At 43.1% G+C, this 22387-nt stretch overlaps 1 protein-coding gene across 1 annotated transcript in view; it reads right to left on the bottom strand.

Annotated features, from left to right (window-relative positions):
• Positions 1–22387, bottom strand: part of XPO4 (exportin 4) — a 517538-nt gene that overhangs the window by 101722 nt on the left and 393429 nt on the right. The window contains exons 15-16 of the mRNA XM_069202267.1: positions 16830–16999; positions 698–872 (exon numbers count right to left, since the gene is read on the bottom strand). Of these exons, the coding sequence (XP_069058368.1) occupies positions 698–872; positions 16830–16999 (345 nt within the window). The remainder of the gene's footprint in view (positions 1–697; positions 873–16829; positions 17000–22387) is intronic.

The raw sequence follows: 22387 nt of genomic DNA, 5'->3' as shown, positions 1-22387 counted from the left end.
GGCGAAGGAGAAGCGAATCGATTTAAATCAGGGGCACTAAATATATTGTACATAGGCCAGAAAAATGACTCCCTTTGTAGTAGTATTACCTTGTGCTCTTATTATAAGGTTGCATCACACTGTGAATGTAAGTGAAAATCCTGAAACAGTGGGAACATGAAAGGCCTTCCTCAAGTTAGGCTTCACCGCAAGGCTGCAACACGTTCAGGGTCATTTAAGCAAATATTAATAATGCTTTAGGACTAATGCTTAGTAGAAATCTTTAATGTGACTTGACAGGAAGCAGGGCACTGGGCAATATATCCTATCAGTAGAAACTCTTTCAAGCACCAGGAACACAAATTTAGTTCACAGGCCTCTGAAAAAGCCTTTTTCTTCTCAATAAACCTTCCTGATTATACACACTCTTAAAGCACTCTTGTCTTTTGAATATTCTCCAATTACTGATGTCAATTTGACTGATTAAATTAGGGTAGTAAACAGATCACTCCACCTTACGTCCACAATTCACAATACAAAGGAATATTGGCAAAGTTCACAAACCTAAGTCAGCGTTAATTTCAATATTGATCTGTTTGGCAGCCGAATATCCCCATCTGATGTGAAATTATGTTAAATATACATGAATCAAGGCCTCTCCATATGAGGCTGGCTTAAGAAGGCTGCTAAAATAAAAGCAACAATTTCACCTTCTTACCTCTGTCCAGTACTGCTGTTTTGTATCTGTGTCCATGTGAGCAAACCCGCCTAAAACTAGAGCCTTCATTAGTGTTCTCTGTACAGAACTGGATAGGAAGTGAAGAGGTGGGCTTCGTCTTGCAAACTGCTTGGCCAAATTCCACCAATTTTCACACTGAATTACTAAATTTGCCCTAGAAAAATACAAGTTTTTTTTTTTAAATACAGTATTTTGATTTATCATCTGGGCTAATTTAAAATTTCGAGATCAAGCAAGGAGTTGATTAAATCTACCCATATCAGCACAGTCACTAGCGGAAATAGTTTTCATAGGAAGTATGTAACTGATTTATTTAACTTAAAATTCTTAATTAAAGAGTTTGGAGGTACTGGTCTGAGAAATTTTTAATCCTATACAGGCACTATAGTCTACTCAAAACAGGCATTTTGTAAAGCAAAAATATAATTAACTGGTACACGTCGCCTGTCACAAGAGGGGCTAAAACAATTCTTAAAACAAAACTGATTTCTCTACTACCTGTACAGTGTTACAAAGATGAACTTATTACTCATACTTTTTCTGGGCACAACTTTCACTAAAGGTACATTCCATCATCAGGTACTTAAATATGTGAAGATATTAAAGTTATGGTAACTTTGCCACCGCTAACACTTTTCAGTAAGTATACAGTTTTATGATAGTACTTCTATAAATTCTACAGGATTTCCTGCAGTACCCATTATACACATAAGCAAAGGTCTTTTATGTTGCTATGTAGCCCTCAAAAAATGATTTGGCTTAGTGAACACTTTACCCAAAGGGATTAGGTGTCAAATCTGATGATTGAGTAGGATTATGTTACTTACCCTGTAAGTATCTGGTTGTGGCATGTAGTGTTGTAGATTCACATGCTCTCCATACTCATGCCATCTAGTGTTGGGTTTGGAATGGTGCAACTTTATTTTTGTTTACAGAAGTGTTTCGAGTCAAGAGATCGAGTGTCTCCTCCTCTCATTGATATTATGAATAAGCATCAATTCCTTTGTTAAATTGTTTTCTCGCAGGTGGGTGAGAAAGGAGTGAGTAGGAAAAGAGATGCTCATGCAAAGTGTAAATACATATGTACATATATATACAATTATAAAGTAACTAATGGCCACAGGTGTCCAGTAAGGAGGGTGGGTGCATGTGAATCTACAGCACTATATGCCATGAATAGATGCTTACAGGGAAAGTAACAATCTGTTCAATGACGTGGCTGTAGATACATATGCTCTGCATAGACTGTAAACGTTCCCTTCTTAAAAGCGGAGTGTAGGAAAATGACACTGTTGGCATGGTCACCCCCCACGTTTTGCCTAAGTGTTGATGCCAGCTTTGATTGGAAGTGTGCTGGGACCCTGCTAGCTGGGCCCCAGCACCAGTGTTCTTTCCCTAAAACAGTACCTTTGTTTCCACAATTGGCACAACCCTGGCACACAGTTAAGTCCCTTGTAATTGGTACCCCTGGTACCAAGGGTCCTGTGGCCAGGGAAGGTCTCGAAGGGCTGCAGCATGTATTATGCCACCTTCAGGGACCCTCTCACTCAGTGCATGCACACTGCTTTGGAGCTTGTGTGTGCTGGTGGGGAGAAAAGACAAAGTCAACATGGCAATCCCCTCAGAGTGCCATGCCTACAAACCAATGTCTGTAGCATAAGTAAGTCATCCCTCTAAGGCAGGGTGCACTATACCACATGTGAGGGCAAAGCTGCATGAGCACTATGCCCCTACAGTGTCTAAGTCAATTCTTAGACATTGTAAGTGCAGGCTAGCCATACTGAGTATATGGTCTGGGAGTTTGTCATTACGAACTCCACAGCACCTAAATGGCAACACTGAACACTGGGAAGTTTGGTATCAAACTTCTCAGCACAATAAACCCACACTGATGCCAGTGTGGGATTTATTGAAAAATGCATAGAGGGCATATTAGAGATGCCCCCTGTATGTTAGCCCAGCTGCTGGTGCAAGGCTGACCGGTCTGTGCCAGACTGCCACTTCCAGACGAGTTTGACCACATGGGGTGAGTGCCTTTGTGCACTCTGGTCAGAAAAAGTCTGTCCTGGGTGGAGGTGCTTCACGCCTTCCCCTGCAGGGACTAACACCTGGCGGTGAGCCTCAAAGGCTCAAGCTTGGTGTTACAATGCCCCAGGACACTCCAGCTAGTGGAGATGCCCGCCCCCAGACGAGCGCCAACTTTTGGTGGCAAGTTTGGAGGGATAATGAGAAAAATAAGGAGGAGTCACGCCCTCAGCCAGGCCCAACCCTAATGTGACCAGAGCTGAAGTGACCACCTCCTTGAGAAATCCTCCATCTCGCTTTGGAGGATTAGGACCAATAGGGATAGGGATGTACTCCCCTCCCCAGAGGGAAAGGACGCAAGGAGGGTGTAGCCATCCTCAAGGACAGTAGCCATCGGCTACTACTCTCTAACCCGAACACACCCTTAAATTTAGTATTTAGGGGCGACCCTGAACCCAGCTCTAGAGATTCCCGACTACCTCGCAAGAAGGACAGCTGAGCTGAAAACCCCACAGAGAAGAAAAGGAGACAACAACTGACTTGGCCCCAGCCCTACTGGCCTGTCTCCTGCTTCAAAGACCCTGCAACCGAAAAGCTACACATTCTATAGGACCAGCGGCCCCTGAAAAGCCTCCAGGGGACTGCCTGCATCACCGAGGACCAAGAACTCCTGTGGACAGTAGCTCTGCCCAACCAGAAGAAAAGACATCCATCTTTAAAGGGACTGCTACCTCACTCCAGAAGCACGAGTCTCCACTACTCTGCACCGGACGCCCCCTGCCCGTATCCAGAGAAACCAACTATCCAGAGAGGACCCCCAGGTGACTCAGACAACATGTCCACCCTGGGCTGACCTCTTTGCACCCCCACGACGACGCCTGCAGAGGGAATCCTGAGGACCCCTGACCGCAACTGCCCGGGACCAAGATATCAGACACCTGGAGAAGCACTGCACCCGCAGCCCCCAGGCCGGAGAGAAACCGACCACGGTGCAGCAATGACCAGCAGGCGGCCCTCACCCCTGCCAAGTCGGTGGCTTGCCCGAAAGGCCTCCCTGTGCCCTGCCTGCAACGCCTAAGTGATCCCGGGTCCCTCCATAGAGTTCTATTGAGAACCCGTCACCCTGTTTGCACACTGCACCCGGCTGACCCCATGCTGCTGAGGGTGTGTTTTTTGTGCCTACTTGGTACTTCTCCAAACCCCCCTGGTCTGCCCTCCATCAATGCAGGTACTTACCTGCAAGCAGACTGCAACCAGAGTACCCAGTCTCCATAGGCGCCCGCATTATTTTGGCTCCTGTTTTACCTCTGCACCTGACCGGCCCTGTGTTACGGTGATGGGTGTTTGGGGTTGCCTTGAACCCCCCAACAGTGGGCTATCCATGCCACGGAGACTGAACCTGTAAGTGTGGTACTTACCTCTGAAACGGTACTCTACTTACCTTCCCTAGGAACTGTTGAAAATTGCAGTGTCCACTTTTAAGATAGCTTTTTGACATTTTAAGGAGTACTGTGTACAATATTGAATCTATTCAAAGTCCTAATTATTACTATGCAAAGTACCTTTCATTTAATGTACTTACCTGTTAAATGAATCTTGTGGTTCTAAAAATAAATTAATAAAAGAATATTTTTCTATATAAAAACCTATTGGCCTGGAGTTAAGTCACTGAGTGTGTGTTTTCACTTATTGCTGGTGTGTGTACAACAAATGCTTAACACTACCCTCTGATAAGCCTAACTGCTCGACCACACTACCACAAATAGAGCATTAGTATTATCTATTATTGCCTCTGTCAAGCCTCTTGTGGAACCCCTGGACTCTGTGCACACAATATCTCATTTTGATATACTATATACAGAGCCAGCTTTCTACATGGTGGCTAGCCTGTGGAGAGTTGCAGTTGACTGGAAAACTGTACGTAGCTCCGCCTGACCTACACTGGCTTGTTGGCGTGCTAAAACATCAACACAGTAGTTTTTTTTGTGAAGGTGAAGACCACATAGCTGCTTTACAATTGTCAGCTACGGAAATGTTTCCAAGGAAGGCCACAGCACCTCCATTTTTCCTAGTAGAGTGTGCTCTGTGAGAAACCGGTAAAGGTCTTTTGGCCGTAGCATAGCAAGTTTGTATGCATTTGACTATCCCTATAGTTATGCCTGATTTAGATACTGGGTTGCCTTTGTGAGGTAGGGAAAAAGAGCTACAAGGAGCTGTTTGGTCTTCCTAAACTCTTTAGGTCTAGAACAAGTGCTGTTTTGAGTTCTAGTGTATAAAGGGCTCTTTCAGCAACTGTGTCAGGCTGTGGGAAGAAAACTGGTAACAGATTGATTTTGGTGAAATTGACAAATCACTTAGGAAGAAATGTAGGATTAGTTTGAAAAACTACTTTATCTCTATGAATTTGGAAGAAAGGTTCTTCTAAGGTTAGTGCCTGGAGCTCACTAGCAAGTCTGAGTGAAGTGATGGTGACTAGGAAAGCGACATTCCATGAAATAAATTGAAGTGGACATGAGTGAAGCGGCTCAAACGGTGGACCTATGAGTCTTGTGAGTACAATGTTAAGGCTCCTGTTTGGGGCTGAGGGTACCCTAGGTGGAATGACACGTTTGAATCCTTCCATGAAAACCTTTATGACAGGAATTTTGAATAAAGAAATATGTTGTCTGTGTTGGAAATATGCAGCTATAGCTGCAAGACGTAGGTGAATGGAAGTGTGGGTGAGATTTGCTTTCTGCAAGTGGAGCACATAGCAGGCAATTTCTTGTACTGTGGCATTCATAGGATCAATGTGTTTTGGTTGGCAGCAGCAAACAAAAAAGTTTCCATTTTGCAGCATAATAGGCTCTAGAAGTGGGTCTATAAGCTTCCTTGAGAATGTTCACACATTGTTCAGGCAATCCTAAGTAGCCGAACGCTATGACCACAGGACCCATATCGCCAGATTGAGCGTCTTTGTGTCTGGATGCCTGATTTGTTCTCGATTCTGGATGAGAAGATCCGGCCTGTTGGGTGCTTCTCATGTGGGACTACTGAAAGATCGAGAAGTGTGGAGAACCAAGGCCGGAGTGCCCAGGTGGGAGCCACAAGGATCATGGTGAGAGATGTTTGCCTGATCCTCGGAACCAGAAATGGAATGAGAGGGAGAGGTGGTAAAGCATAGGAAATATCCCTGACCATCCATAGGGCACCTGGAGACAAAGTTTTGGCATTTTACATTTTCGGCTGTGGCAAAAAGATCTATGTGAAGAGTTTCCCACTTGTTGAATTATGTGTGGAGGACTTGAGGGTAGAGTTCCCACTTGTGGACGTGTTGCTGAATCCTGTTCAGCAGGTCTGCAAAGTCGTTGTCCGTTCCTAGCAGACACTCTGCCAGCAGGTGAATGTGGTGATGAATGGCCCAACTCCAAATGGTCTGAGACAGGTGTGATAGTTGTGAAGACCGTGCTTCATCTTGTTTTTGTAGGTAATACATGGCTGTCATGTTGTCCGTCTGGACGAATACAACCTTGTGGGACAGGTGAGGAAGGAAAGCTTTCAGGGCTAGAAATACCGTCTGAAGTTCCAGGAAGGTGATGTGAAGGGCCTGTTTGGCATCCCAGAGACCTTGCACCATCAAGTCTTGGAGGGTAGCACCCCAACCCATCTGTGGTGCATCTGTGGTCAATGTGGTGTGAGACACAGAGTCTAGAAAAGGTAGCCCCTTCATAGGGTTGTTGGTGTTCCAACACTGCAGAGAACGGTGAGTTTGGCAGTCTAACACTAGATCTTTCAGCTGACCCTGTGAATGAGACCACTGGTGCTCTTTATGAAAATGTATGCTCATAACTGCCTGCTGAACCTCAGGCTTAAAGTCAGAGCACTGAAATCAAGCATGCCTTCTTAGAAGGACAGGGGTATTAATTCCCCGGGCTGCAGTGCTGCTGCATCAAGGGAGCTTCGGATGGAATTATTGGTGATGGGTTGACCCTCCGAGACAATCTGTGGTCCCTGCTTACAGTGCTCCTTGTGGAGGTACTGTAGTAACCGCTCCATCTCAGACCAATGGCCTGATCATACCGGGCCAAAAGGGCTTGAGAACTGGCTATACGACAATGGCTTGATGCCTGTGCCGCCACCTTCTTCCCTGTGGTATTAATCCTCTTGCTCTCCTTTTCAGGGGGAGGAGAGTCCCTGGTGGCCTGTTCGCCCGTTTAGGGGCAGTTGTTGCCATTATAGAGTTGGATGGTACTTGTGCCCTGATATAACGTGAGTCATAGGGGTTTGCCCTGTATTTTTTGTCCACCTGTGGAGTGATCACCTTATAGTGTACAGGCTATTTATAGATATCATTTGCATGCTTAAGCATATCAGAGCATGGGGAGGTGTCCTGTTTCCCTGTAAGCAGTTGAAAGGGTGTTGAACATGAAATCTTCCTCAATGGGATCTTTGTGCAGCTTTACATGGCGAAAGGTGGCTGCCCCAATCAATTACCTGCTGATAAGACAGTGTATTCTGGTGGTGAGGGGCGTGCAAGGAAAATATCAGGGTCATTTGAGTGGATGGGATCAGCGTCACAAGCATCCCATAGGTCGGTGTTGTCAGGAGGACCTCCTAAACCCTCAGTATAGGACTGTGGTGACCCCTGAGGAGTGTCTTCCCCTTGTATGTGCGATTGTGAAGATTGAGGAAGGGAGAAGGGTGCAGGTGAGGAAAAGGGTGGAGGTTAGGAAAAGGGTAGAGGAGGGGGAGAAGGTCTGGGAGGTGGGTTAGTGGCCTTGTCCTTTGTCCTATTTTTGGAAGGGACAGGAACGTTCAAGGCCTTCTGAAAGGAAAGTTTCCTTTTGGGGAGTACAGGAGAGGAAGGTGTGGCAATGATCCGACCAGTGCCCTGTTATATCTGGAGCGTGAGCTGTCTAGCATCCGTCTTCTCCAGGACTGGCTCGACCGGAGAGAGGCTGGTGGAGGACTGTCCTGAATCTCTGGGGGTTTCGGTGCCAAAGGCTTGTGCTTTAGAAGCTTTGTCAGCGCCAATGTCGAGGCTGTCGGCGGTCAGCTCGGTGCCAAGATTCTGATCGACACTGAAACAATCTCCCGATCCGAGGCTGTTGAGGCTGAAGCGGATGGTATGGCTTTGGTGGATAAATTCGGTAACGGGCCAGAAGGTAGATGGCCGAAACAGTCTTTTGGTACCAACCAAGGCCAGTTGGCAGTAGTGGACCGGCACCCTCTATGATGGGCTATAAGGCCTTGGTGGAGGATTTGTGCAGGACAAAAGGGGCCACAGTACTCACACGTTAGGCAGAGGAAAGTTCTTGGCTTTAGATGTCGAACTCAACGTTTGCCTTAGAGCTGTCCTGGATGGAAAGGGCTTCCTCCTCCTGCATTGGTTCCTCCTGAGCAAGTTCCTCTCCGAAGAGGTCCGGGATTTCGTCCAGCGTCTTCTGAGCCATTTCCAGCTGACAAGCTCACCGATCCTGAAGGGTCTTTTTTGACCTGAAAAACTTGCAGGCATCACAGTAGGCCTCACAGTGGTCCAGAGAAAGACAGAGGCTGCCTACAAGGTCTTGGTCAGTGCGTGGGGACTGGGTGTGGCACCGATGACGGAATCGGAATGGAGTCCGTTCCATCAGGGAATAATTTCTGATGGTGCCAGAGTCACGTGGAAGGTAGGCCCAAGGCAGGCGCTGGTGCCCCAAAGAGCAGTCAGCTGCAGTCTGAACCGACGCAAGCGGCAAGAGTGCTAAGATAGGAGTGCATATAACAGCAATACCGTCAGAACACAAAGGGAAGGTTGAGAGAACCGAACAGTCGAAAGACAGAGCAAAGGCGCACATACATCTTAACCAGATGGCAGGGAGAAATCAATCTAACATGCCCATGCGCAATATCACAGTTAGGAGGAGTCACTTGATCTCGTGATTTGAAACACTTCTTTGAAGGAAAACAAGTTGGACCACTCTGGACCCAACCATAGATGGTACATGTGTATCTACAGCCACATATGCCATCGTAAAAAGGCTTTTCATTATTTTTGCATTAGACCGCCTATATGCAACACAGATTTCCACAATCTCGTCAGAAATAAAGAAATAAAAAGAGATTCATCAAAAAGCATACAGTCTAAGCTGCTGTTAAATCTTAATTGGCTCTATGTCTAATGAAACCCACAACGAAGTTGATGGGGGTTACATAACAATGTGCCACTTTAAACACAGTCTGCAGACTGCTCTGCGTGTCTTGCCATAGGCCACTGAATAGTCTATGTATGAATTTTTAAAATCAGATGAAGATATACCCAGAAGCTCTTGCAGCTACCTTACAGATTGTGACCTAGGTAATGTTGCCCTAAATTGCAGGGAAAACAGCTTTTGCATTGTGCATGTAGTAGGAGCATTCTTAGCTATTGTGGAGTGGGTGTTCAAGTCTCCAGCATAGCCACTGAAACAACTCATTAAATGCACAATCCATGTGGAATTGCTTGTTTTACTCTGTCAAGATTTAATTCCAAATGAAGGTCATAGAGCTGATCTGTGATTCTAATCAGAACTGCATTATCAAGATAAATTCAGATCTCTTCTTACTTTCGGGCTGGGCTGAGGCCTAACAGGAGGTGATATGTCATTCTTATGGTTCACGTAAGAGTCTTGAGAATATTGTGAGGACTGGTTTGGAGCATAAAGAACCTCTAATATTAGGGCAGCTGTTCTCTGTGAGGATGTGGCCAACTTGAACCTCTTCTTGTCATGTATTTCTTCAAATATCTCAAGCTCAAATTAAATAATTGTTTCCAGTCTTCTAAGCATTAGAGGAAACTATGCTTCAGTGCAGAATAGCTCCACAATACCATTTGTTTTACAGCTGAGGTATTATCTAGTACTGTGAAAAGATCCCTACAATCCTTGTGAGTATAATCTTTCTTCTGCTGACATACGAGATAACATTAATGCAGTTTCTGTGTCTTCTTGAAAACAGGCTAGAATTAGTAGATTAAGAGGTCCCATTCATCCTGTGTATTTATGGATAATCTTAAGAGGATAGTCCGTGATCCCAAAATTTCTAACCCCATGTTCAGATGATTGTTTTGCATACAGATTTACCTAGAAGAAGAAAGACATCACATTCTTAGGGTCTTCTTTAAGAGTCTTAAAATTAGATTGCTACCATCTGTGGCTTACAGAAAACCACCCAATTTCTGAAAAAGGGAAGGCCACCATCAATGCTGGATATCCATATGAATCAAAGAAAACCTCAAGTAAAATTGTTTAGGGACCGGAATCTGAGTGGCATGCAGAACACTGCCTGATGTACCTTTTTAGCAATTTGACTGCCTCCTCCTACCAAGATGCTGCCAATATACTTACAGTTTACCAGTAATCACCGGTTACATTCCTTCCACCTTAGCTGGCAATGCCTCCAGACTGAACTAGGTTAAACAGTCTGTACCTGAGATGCCTGCCTTTCTAAACACCGTTTACAGTTCAACTGCAGCTTATTTTGAAAGTGGCAGCAAGCTAATCTAATTTGACAACCTTCCACTGAGCTAAATTAAGGCACACAAATACATTTAGATAATTCCACTTAACAAGACCCTAATTTAAGACTTTCAAATTCCACTATTTTATCTATCAAAAAAAAAAAAAAAAGGAAGCCCAGTTTCAGTAAAAGTGCTAGTAGGATTGCAATACAAAAAAAAAAATCAAATATGAAAATGGCAAAAGAAATTTAACTACCAAAAAATGGCATGTCCTTTCTTTTTCAGCGCAGGCTACTGATAACTGTGAAGGCTTTCAGAGAGCTCAACATGGCTATAATCCAATACCTATTAACCTACAAAAATTTTCTGATATAATTTATAGGTATCAGTGCAGAGATTACACTTTTGTGGTGTATGAGCTTTCTTCAAAACATGTCAGAGTATAACTCCTGCAGACTGCCAGTCTCACAGAGACCAACATTTGATTAAGGTCAGTGAGATTAACATACTTTTTCCTTCTGCTCTGTATTTATCAGACAGCAGTGGCAAAGACTGACAAACTCAGGCTGCTAGGCAACAAACAAAGGTCCATTTAAAGGCATTTTCATGTCTTCCATGAGTCTGAAAAATGGGTATACCCCAGATATCTCTACTACGGTCTAATACAGCATCAACTTACAGAAGACTGCTCACAGGGTAAAAAGGAAGTAGCGTAAAATTAAATTTAATAACTTCCCAAACCCTGAGGCTTCGGTCTGGTCTTGACCTAGTTGGTCACTGAGTGTAAGATCTAGTATGCACAAACACCATGCTTAAACTGAAAGACTGAAATAATACCCGGACATAATGGAACAAATTAAGATAAATGCACAGACGTAATGAAATGCAGTACATTGCAAAGTAATAATTTACCAGACACTAAAAGAAAAAACCTTAACAGCTTGACAAATGTACACTGTGCTGCTGCTCGATGAACCATTATATGATGCTTTATGCAAAGGAGATAAAAATGGCTTGAAGGAGACTATGTTACACTTATTGATGAGCCTCTGATTCATTACCAATTTCTTTTGGCAGACCTAGAAACATTTCTCAAATCTGCTTTAGTACAAAGTTTTGCCTGTAGATATTCTGTACAAAAGATCATGTCACATGAATCACTCCCTTTTCTGAAGTCCTTGCAAACGAGTACTTACACATTACCTTCAATGTAAACACATTCTCATAAATACAACAGATTCCTATTTGCCATACAATTTCAACATCTTGGAGTAGCTACAAAGTTATACCAAGTACAGTAACATGCTGTTCCATTTTTTTGTAGTTAGGTTTTGCAATATTTGTCAATACATCAATATCATAGGACTTAAACAGAGCAAAGTCATTCTAGCGCTATGGAATATGAAGCAGTCCTCAATGTTGCCCCAATGAAAGCTACTGTCAATAGTAAAAGTAGCTAGCTGTTTCTTACTGGTGTGTCCTCAGAGAAGTATGAACAATTTACTGTATAGAAATAAGCCTTGCTCACAGTTGCGTATCTTATAATATACCTTGCCATTTACTTTTACCAACAGGTCATTCTCAGTTGCATAAACTGAATAGAACACTTGAAGTGAAATTGAATGAAAAGCCCAAAATAGTCACTTTAGATCAGGTTCAGGAAATTGACTTGTTTTGTCCCTGGAGTGTCACCCCTTGATCTGCTTATGTTCTGAGAAAGCGCTGAAAGTTATCACTATCCTTAAGATTGGAAAAACTTCCTGAGTTGGAAGTATGTACAGGTACCTGTTGAATGCCACTCTGATTTGTCAGTGAATGTGCCAGTTTTGTACTGCTGGAAGAAATCGACCATCTTGGGAGTGAACAAGGTCTTTCTAATTGAAAAGAAAATTGATGATTTTCTCTTGGGACTTCAGTTGTATTCCTAAAGACTTCAGTCATAACTGTAGCTGCATGGCAAGACATGTATCTAGGGTTCTGGAAGTCATGTAATCATGTCCATAGGCATCAGCAAACTGTTCTGCAGTTTACTAGTTAAGGTCCATGATCGCAATGACCTGCTGCAAGGAGTGGACACAACCTCTCTGCATCTGTGGGAGGATGCAGTTTTGCTTTCTATGAAGCTGTCATCACGATCACAGATTGAGCCAGAGGATTTCAGGACGCTAAGACTGACCTTTGGGAGTCCTGTACTGGCCAGGCTGGTTTGGTGGAGTAGCAGTTGTGGTCACAAAAGCATAAATGCTCTTACATGCTACGAAGGACATCTTTCACAGTGGACATAACTTTCCTTTCCTGATAATAACAGTATGGAAGTCGGGCAGGTTCCTGAATCAGTGCCAAATGGGTCAAGGCAACCTGAAAAAAAGTTCAAAAGCGAGTCAAGAGAAATAGAGATCAGGGCTTCCTCCACCTACTACATGATTACAGCACACACCACAATGAGGTGAATTTTTTATTGAGACATTTCTCCAGTTTATTTAGTTTGTTTCTGGAAACAAGGTAGGTCATATCCTTGTTCCGGAGTGGATCTACTAATAAAGTGTGAATTTAGAGCCAAATGAAAGCAGCAGAGAGCAATTTACAAGTACTTAGTAGCACTGTATAAACAGTGGAAAAGGTGGGGTCCCATCCAACTGCAAGAAGACATCTCAGGGAGCAATAGAGACCACAGATACAATAGTTGCTGTGTTCCAAGCTTTCCATCATTGGTGCTCACCCTACACTCTAGCTAAGCATACTAATGACAAGTGAGTGCAATTGCTTTGTGGTTGACCTTCGTGTACCCCCAATACTGGGGTAAGAGAGGACTGCAAATACTTTACTTTGCCACTTTAATTTTGTGAGAACAAGAAGGTGAGTTCTTGGTGCTAAGTGTGACCCCCAAAGGGTAGAACTTTGAATTGGCAGAATTGCCCACTTACCAACAAATGCAGGTAGCGGATATGCTTCAGATGTATGAGGATAAGAAAGTATGAGTCCTTCAGGTTGAGGATTGCCATGTCATCCTCTGTGTGGAGTACGGAATGACCTTCTGCAAAGTGGTCATTTTGATGCGTTACAACAGGATGTACTGGTTGAGGGGCCTGAAATTAAGGACAGGCTGCAAAGTTCTATTCTTTCTTGGGGATGAAGTAGTACAGAGTACACTGCTTTGCCCCGCTAGTGAAGAGGCACTGATTCGATGGAGCGATTGAACATCCAGCTGTATTAATGTATGGCAGTAAAGGATCATTCCATAACAAAGAGTGGTATGGTTGGTGCATTGTGTAGAACTATACGCAGGACCCCTGCTGTACCATTGAGGGAAATATTTTGTAGAGAGGTTATCTACTCCCATTGGAGAAGAAAAACATGTAATCTTCCTCCAACATGTGTGGTGTGAACAGAAAGAATTTTAAAGATAGAGGCACTCTTGCCTGAGCTGCCTCTACCCTTGCCTTTCCTGATGGCGTGGAATCCAACACTAGTGAAGGATTTGGGTCCCTGAGTGTCATTAAAGGAATGTTGTTGTTTGTACCCACCTTTGGGTAGGAATAGCTGACCTTGAACCTCCTCTTGCTTACTGTTTACCACCATTGCAGACCTGGGCATTTAGGTTCCCCAGGCGCCTATGGCTTTTGCAGTCTTGTGCCCTTTTTAATCTTCTCAAGCATATGGTCGACCTGTGGTCCAAATGTATGCTTCCCATCAAAGGAGATGATGATCAAAAGCTGCTGAACATCTTGCCTAAAGCAAGAAACCCCTGGTCCAGCTGTGATCTCTGCAGGACGCTAGTATTTAGTTCCCTACAGACAATGTACGCGAAGTCGAGAGGGCATCAAGTGTTCGCCTTCAAAATTAACTTGCTCTCCGCAGCCAGTGCTTGTCCTCTCGAGATAGGCCTTAGAGAGGTGCTTTACCATCTGATACCCCTGCCTTACAGCCACCAATTTCCCAGCTGCATCTATGTTCATATTTTCTTGCCTGGTTCAGGAGCATCCCTGGTTAATTGAAATGAATTAATGTTCTTTGCAGAATGGACCATTAAGGAGTCAGGTGAGTCATGGCTCCTAATATAAAACAGGGCATCCAGTGCAGGCTTGTATTTTTAACTTCATTGGGTCTTTCTATTTGTCCAAGGTGCAAATGATCATGCTTTTGAGCAGGGGCAGGTACTGTACACCTCTCAGTCTTGGACAGGGTTTCAATCAAGAAGTAGTTATCTTCTTCAACTAAGTGGAGCTTCATCTTATGGTGCTGCACCACACCCTAGATAACTGAGATACGCAGTGGCTTCATCAGTGAGGAAAGGGATGTGTGGGGGAAGGGTGTGGCACAAAGATACCTCAAAGGCATAAGGCTGCATCCTCCTGTGGATTGACACGATATTCCTCCCAGGAATCATCCACATCTCTGTGACTGCCAAGTAATGGCACCAGATGTGAGGATTATAAGGTATATCGTGCATCAGAGTCACTATGGTCTGAGCTAACAGACTGCTGTGGTGATTGAGAAGGTGGTGATGTGATAGGCTGTGATGGTGGTGGAGTGTGAAGTAATGGCTTTGGTTGCCACAAGTAAATACTTAACTACATCAGTATTAAATATAGCTACATCAGAGTCCTTCTTTTAGGTATAGGTGATCACTTATTCTGGATTTTTTACAAAATATTATTCATGGCCAAAGATTTAAAGGTGTTTCCTCCATTCAGAGACACTACTCTTCTGGGGGAACCTAACACTGTTCCTTTCGCACTTGATGGGAGCTATGTCTAAACACAGAATCCAAGAGCTAGAGATTGGGCGAGTAGAACATTCTTGAGTATGTTGATCTAGAAGTCTCTAGGAGTGTGTGTGTGAATAATAGTCTGTTCCGTCAGTACTTATTTGTAGATGGTATTTGATGACAGATAAGGGTTAGGTCAGGATATGTAAGTTCCTTAAAGTGCTCCTTGATTCTGGTCAAGGAGATTTTCTTCAAAGATGGTCCTCCCCAAGGGTTGGTGAGCAGACGAGAGGATGAGGACTATGCGGTTGTCAATCATCGTGGTGTGGCTGAAATAAGTACTGGTATCAAGATGGTGTCTTCCTTAAAGGTCGTGGTGTTTTTTTCATGTGAGCTTTAGGTGATTAAGGTGATTGATTGAAATGATAGATATAGGACAGTGCCATGTGAGGGCTCCTGGAGAGTTAAGGACTCATAAAACTTGAGGAAAGGGTCACCATCAGCTCTTCACCAGATTTGTGGCTTCTGCTGCAATTTGTAGTTGAGGGAAGTTCAATATAGGTTTCAGTCTATACATGTAACATCACTATATGTTCTGTAATTTTTTGCAGTACATTTCAGAATGAATGTATTCCAAATAAGATACTGAATTGAAAAAATAAGTTATTAAAAGAAATTAAAGAAATCCATTTATAAGATAATGTGGAAATTACGGTGAAGGATAGTGTCAAGATTAGGGTTCAGCTAAGGAGGCAGCCTGGACAAAGATTATGGGCCAGTTAGGGCTAAGTGGTAAGATTTAGCATGAAGGGTACAATAGGGTCGAGGTTACAGCAAGGAAGAAGGATAAGGTTAGGGTTTAGAGTGTGTGAGGATCAAAGGTCAGGGTATGGACTGAAATTAAAGATATCTTCAGGGCCATAAAAAAAAAGCTTTTTAAAATATACAAAACAAACATTGCTCAAAAGGAGGGTTGTGGCACTGAATATAGTTTTTCAATGCAAAACTTTGAATCAAATAGTTCACCAAAGTGCTGGTTTCAATATTGTCTATTGTCAATATTTTGCAAAATCGGACTTCCATTTAAATGTTTTTCCAATTAAAACATTTCTATGAAATTATATTTTATTGAAACGTATAAAGATGAAATGGCAGACCCATATTTACGTATGAAGAAACTAAATAGATCTAATTTACGTGGTCTGGTTATCCTAAAATTCTGTCACAAAACCAGCCCTCCTGTATCATCATTAAATATCCATCCTGTACCATGCTAGGACGAGGACATCTGAGAAGTTGCGTAGTTGAGAACAAGTCATGTATCTGTGATGAACAGTGTGTGATGTGGTGATAGTTTCTGCAATGTCATCTGTGTAGTAGGCAGTGCAATGTGTAATGGTTTTTTTCTGCCAGTGACGTGTGGTGAGAACGTGCATGTGGGAGACACTGCTGTCTCCATTTCTGCTGCAATTGTACATGAGATTTACCTGTTGTGAAGTGTGTACAGGTCCTGGATCTTTGCCCTACCAGGTTCTAACAGGTTCAAACAGAAATCAGCCTTCTCTTTTGACACCACCCCCATGATACGCTGATTGTCCCACAGAAGAACTGGAGTTGGCTGGAAAGGAAAAGCTTTCACAAATGCAAGCCATGGAATTTAAAGGAGTTCCTTACTGAAAGGCAGGGTTTAACAAGTACCAGGCAGGAGATTTTTTGAGTTTCTCTCATTTGACAAAGGGTCATTTGGAATTAATTAGAAACCAACAAAAATGTAATAATATTGTATGAAAACATTAAACATATTTGCCAAGTTATCATCAACAAATTTTAGGACACATCAACAACATTTGTTATAAAAATGTATAAAAGTATTGGAGTTCACTTCTTAGATAGTGTCATAGTTAATAGGGTCAGGTGCTTACCTTTCTCTTCTTTCCACCAATGTGACCAGCAACTGCACAGTATCATTTGCCAGATCTGGCTCAGAACTCCACACTGAAAGATTACTGATGACCTTTTCCAAAAGATAACCAATAATCCACTGGGAACCTTCTGTGTCCGCACCAAATGCTGTATTAAATGGCAGACTGATCTTTAAAAGAGAAAGACAAAAATGTTACACACAGCTGAATTTTTCTTTAAAATATTGATCACATATAGTCAACAAAAATAATCACTTATAAATGTAGAACAGAACACATGAAGATCAATCAAGAATATTAAGCATTACATAAACACAAAAAAGAAATATCTTTAATTATCAAAGACCACCTTCTGTACGTAATGGCTAATGGGTGCATAATTTGATGTCATAATCTTTCTTTTTTGGCACAAGTGTACTCACTAAAAGTACCATGTTGTAGCTTTAACCAATTCAAGAAATGTTTGTTATTGAAATAGTGATAAAGCAAGCAGTTTTTCTCCGCCTCTAATTTATCAGACCTAAAAGGCTGTGAGGAGATCAAAACTGTCCAAAGATTTGTGTACCTGTAATTGAAAAAAAAAGTAAATCAGCCTGAAGTGTTCCAACATATCAGCCCTGGTTTTGTTTTCACTGTTGATAGAGTTGTGAATACTTTTAGAGCCTAGTGCCTGCTCATCTAAAGTGGGCTTCCCTTTTTACTAATTTAAGAGTCTAAAAACCAACTTCTGACCTTCACAGACACTTGAATCTCGCTGAACAATGTCTAAACCCAGCCCTTCCCCAATAATGCCCAACCCTGAAATTATTTGATATTCATGGAGAATTAAATAGCTTCTCAGTGATGACTCTGCAAATTAGACATGTTAACTTATTACTGAGATGCTGGATCCTAGAATAGTTTTTAGCATTTCCTGGAACTTTGGGTTTCACTGTTGGTATGACGACCCTTAAGTTATTCTAGAGATCAGATGGGAGTGCAATTTCCTGTGTCTCTTGTTGGGATTAGAGCAATGTAGTGTCAAGCTAGACTGAAAAGTACAGCTCCTTCAGCAACATGGGAATACAATGTCTTACCATGAGCGTAGGATAGGCATTTGAATTGCATCCATTTTGTAGCAGCAACAAGCCAAGCATAGGGCTATAGTCACTGAAAAAATAAAGGTTCCAGTGACGTTATAATTAGGAAACAGAATAAAAAAAAAAAACTTAGAAATTCACTTAAAACCAAAGGTTACAGGGATGCACAATACCAAAGAAGCTATTATAGTTGGAATTATTTCAAGTAACTATACCTTGCACGGTCGCCATGCACATTTTTCTCATCAAAAATTTTGCTGCAAATGTTACAGTGATATTATCAATGATGTCATAGAAGATGCCATGAAGAATGTAATATCTGGGGTAATTAGCAGTGCACGGCGGGGGCGCGAGTTAGTTACCTTAGGGAACAAGTTATAGTTACTTGAAATAACTAAGTATGAAAGCTGAATTTTTATGGTTTTGTGCGTGTAAAATCTGAATTGAACTATAATGTCCCTGTAACCCTTGTTTTTTTTAGTGAACTTCTAAGGTTTATTTTTTTTAAATTCTATTTCCTAACCATAACGTCACAATTACCCTTGTTTTTTTCAATATTTTTCTAGTTTTTTTTTTTTTAACGTTAAGTAAGATATCCATTGCAATGCATATGGGGAGGGAGGGTGTTGGGCAACAGTGCCTGGCCTTGTGCTGCCCCCACCCCAGCTTGCTGCTCCCGAGCCATTGTCCAAGTCCATGCCCCTGCTCCATCATTACAGCCCTGTGTCACCGTTGTTTTGGCACTTCTCTTCCCACCTGCCCTAAACAGTTAGCTTGCTGCCCCATTCACCTCCTCCCTACCTTCTGTTGTCCAAGTCCATGCACCAGTCCTCGCCCTCCATACCTGCATGGTTCTGTGTGCTGCCATTACCTTCCATTTAGCTTAATGTCCCTACCCATACCTCCTGGCTTCTGTTGCCCAATTACATACCCCATCAAAGCCCTCCTGCTCAGCCACTGTGTTCAGCTTGCTGCCCCTACCCTCCTTCCCCCTGTCCTCCGATGTCTGTGTGCATGCCCCTGCTCCCTCTGTTTTGCCCAGAATGTGTCCTGGTGAGCTGCCACTCCCCTTCCACCTGCCCAGCATGGTCAGATGGCTGCCAATTGTTCTTGCCATTGCACTCTGCCTGCCCAAGTTCTATGCCCCTATCCTCCCTGTACTCCATGGTCCATAATGTTGCCTCTCCCTTCTGCCCTCCATGCTCTCTTGTGCTGCATCTGCTCCTCCTGCCTGCCCTGCGTGGTCTATTGGGAAGCCCCTTCCACTGCCCTCTCGTCTGTGTCCAGCCCCTACCCCTCCGTTCTGTCCTCCATGGTCCTTTGTGCATGCTCCCTCCCTCTTGCATACCTTGACCGTTGTGCTGTCACTAAACCTCCTGTTTGCCATGCATGGTCTTCTGTGCTGCCACAGCCCCTCCCACATTACAGTGTAGTCAGCCTACAGCCCTTGACCCCCTCCCACCTTCCCTTTGTTGTCTCTGTGTATGCCATTATAGTATCACTTCCGCTGCCGTCCATGGTATGGTGCTTCCAGTGCCAATCCCGCCATGGTCAGCCACCCTGCCCCCTACCCTCCGTTTTTCATCTGCAGGCCCCAATTCCCTCCCTCTTGCCTTGTCTGTTGTCGTGCCTCCGTCCTCTCCCTCCTGCCCTTCATGGTCCGCTATGCTGCAACTGTCCCTCTCGTCTGTCCACTATGGTAAGCTTGCTGCCCGTGCCTCTTTCCCCTCTGCTTTCCATGTGCTCGGCCCTGTCACCTCCCTATTGCTTTCTATGATCCGCTGTGCTGCACTGCCATCCTGCTTGCCCTGTGTGGTGTACTGTGGTGTTGCAACCCCTGGCGCCTGCCCGGTAAGGTCAGCTTGGTGCATTAGCCCATCTCCCTCCTGCTCTCTGTAATCCGAGTACATGCCCCTACCCCCATTCTTCCCTGGCCTCCGTGATCTAATGTACCATACTTGCCAACATTTTAAACTTGGTAAGAGGGAGATTATGGAAAAGAACAAAAAGCTGGGGAATTGATTTTCCCCACTGACTTACATTGAAAAAAGAGGAGATTTTAGGCGGAGACAGATAAAATAAAGCCATTTTGGGTTTAAAAGCAATGGGAGTCTCCTCCCTGAATCAGGTGTGTTGGCATGTATGGTTGTACTGCTACTACCTCTTCCTTCTGTCATTAATGGTCTGTTATACTGCCAGAGAATCTCTTGCCTGTCCTGCATGGTTGGTTTGTTGCTCATTCCCCCTGCCCTCCATGGTTCGTAGTGCTGCCACTGACCCCCCCGCCTGCCCGGCGTAGCCAACTTGTTCCCTCTGCACCCTCCTCCCTGACCTCAATTATCCTAGTCCGTGCCCCTGACATCTGACTCCCCACAGTATTCTAATGAACAACTAGATTGCTAATACTCTGTATTTATTAAAGAAGGGTGGCACGCCTGATGTCATCTTGATGTAACGAAAACTGTAATACCTAAAGCATTTCTTTTAGAAATTGTAAAAATGGAAGGGTCTTATTCTCACAGAAATTATGGTTAGTGCTCCAAAAAACTAAAATGAGGACATATTTTCTGAGTTTTCAAATAGCGACAAAGCAGATTTAAATTATTTGCTGCTGTTATGTTTTTTTTAATTCACTTGATTATATGTTACACTTAGGAGAAAGGATGTGGCATTAGGACCAGAGATGCAGACTTTGCAACTGGGGAACCAGGTTCGAGTTTCGGCGTCAGCTCCACATCTTGTGATTCTGGGCAAATCACAATCTCCCCATGCCTAAAACCAAAATGAATGTGTCCTTGTGTAATGTAAATGATGCTCACGTAAAGAACTCTAATACCTTTGGGTCAAGTCGCGTGATATAAACCTGTAAAAAAAAAAAAAACTAAACAAAAAATGTGTTTTGCACACTTCTGTCATTGGGCTATCCATGGGCTACATTTGGGTGATATTTGTGCTAAATTTGGGCTTTTATCTCTGGTGGCCATCTTGGTATGTTATGAATCTCCCGAATTTCCTCATTAACTGCAGTACCCTCAGTAGAAAATGCTCTCAGTTTTCCACTTCGACTATCAAGATGGCTTTCAGATGTGCCACACTTTTGGCATAAATTCAGAATGTTAGCACTCTAGTTTCTCACTAGAACACCATAGTAAAGTTGCTGATTACCATGGAGTTAACTTGCAGTCTGCTGGTGGTGATGAAAGTTCATGTTTCAATCTGCATGGCAGAATTTTTTTCAAGGACATAGAAGCAGAAAATATTTGAGAACGCACTTAAAACATGTCCTAATTTTTCTTTCTACAGCACTAACCATGATGTCTATGACAAAATAAACCCCTCCTTTCTAAATTAAATGTATTAAGTTTTACCAGTTTGATTCAATCAAGATGGCTTCAGGTGTGCCAGACATCTGTCATGGGTAAGACTGTTAAGCACTCTAGTTGTTCTTTAGAACACTCTGGGAGGTTGCGGTCGAACACAATGGGATGAACTGACAACCTGCTCCTGTTGGAAGTACATGTTTTACTGAGAATGTCAGGTTTCATTCTCATACGGCTGGGAAAATTAGTCTTCTATGGGGAAAATTATGAGAAATATTTTCTCTGAAACATGATTCATGAAATCCCAGCAGAAAGCTTTTTCAAACGATAAAATCATTTTAGAACACAGAACAATTTTTAAAGTTAGTATGGTATCATCAACAAATGATTTATATTGTAACTAAAATCTGTTATCACTTGTTATACATTCTCCTTTTTGTGACTCTCAAAAACCTGCCATTTACTAGAATGCATTTCAATGGGGTGGTATCATGCATATTGGTCCCAAGATGGCTGCCAGCGCTTCTTGATTGGAGTGTTGACACCCTATCAGATCTCACCATGAGATATGTGCTTAGGCTCTGCCCAGATATACAATTTTCTTTTTCCTTTAATAACTCCAAAAGCACCAAGTAACAAAAAGCACGCTCACCGAGATCTAGCTTCCTGCCCAATTTGGTGTAATTCTGTTCAGTGGTTTGGGCTGTAGTGTCTAAAGATCCTATGGGAAAATGCACGGGGAAAACACGTTTTGGGACCTTCCCCTTTTTCGTAAAATGGTGCCAAAGTTTATTGGCAAAACAAAAAACACTTTTCCTATGGAAACTAGGTCTTAACTATAACCTACTGGTGGTCGCCAGTCGGTAGACCTAGTAAGTTTCCAAAGCAAAAGCGTATTTTGTTTTTATAATAACGTTGGCGGTGTTTGACGAATCTCCACAAAATTTTCAAAACTAGTTTACCACTCACGTCAGCTGCTGGCTGGAGAGTTTTGGGGTGATTCATCAAGCGGGAGTCGAAAAAAAAAGGGGTTCCCAAAATGAGCTTTCCCAATGCAATTTCCCAAATCAATTTAAGCCATGCCTACAGCCTGAAATGCTGGGCAGAATTACACCAAATTTGGAAGAAAGCAATACCTTGGTCCAGAAAAAGTGCTTTT

Source organism: Pleurodeles waltl, chromosome 8 (genome assembly GCF_031143425.1).
Source record: "Pleurodeles waltl isolate 20211129_DDA chromosome 8, aPleWal1.hap1.20221129, whole genome shotgun sequence".
Lineage (NCBI taxonomy): Eukaryota > Metazoa > Chordata > Amphibia > Caudata > Salamandridae > Pleurodeles > Pleurodeles waltl.
This window is presented reverse-complemented; position numbering and strand designations above follow the sequence as displayed.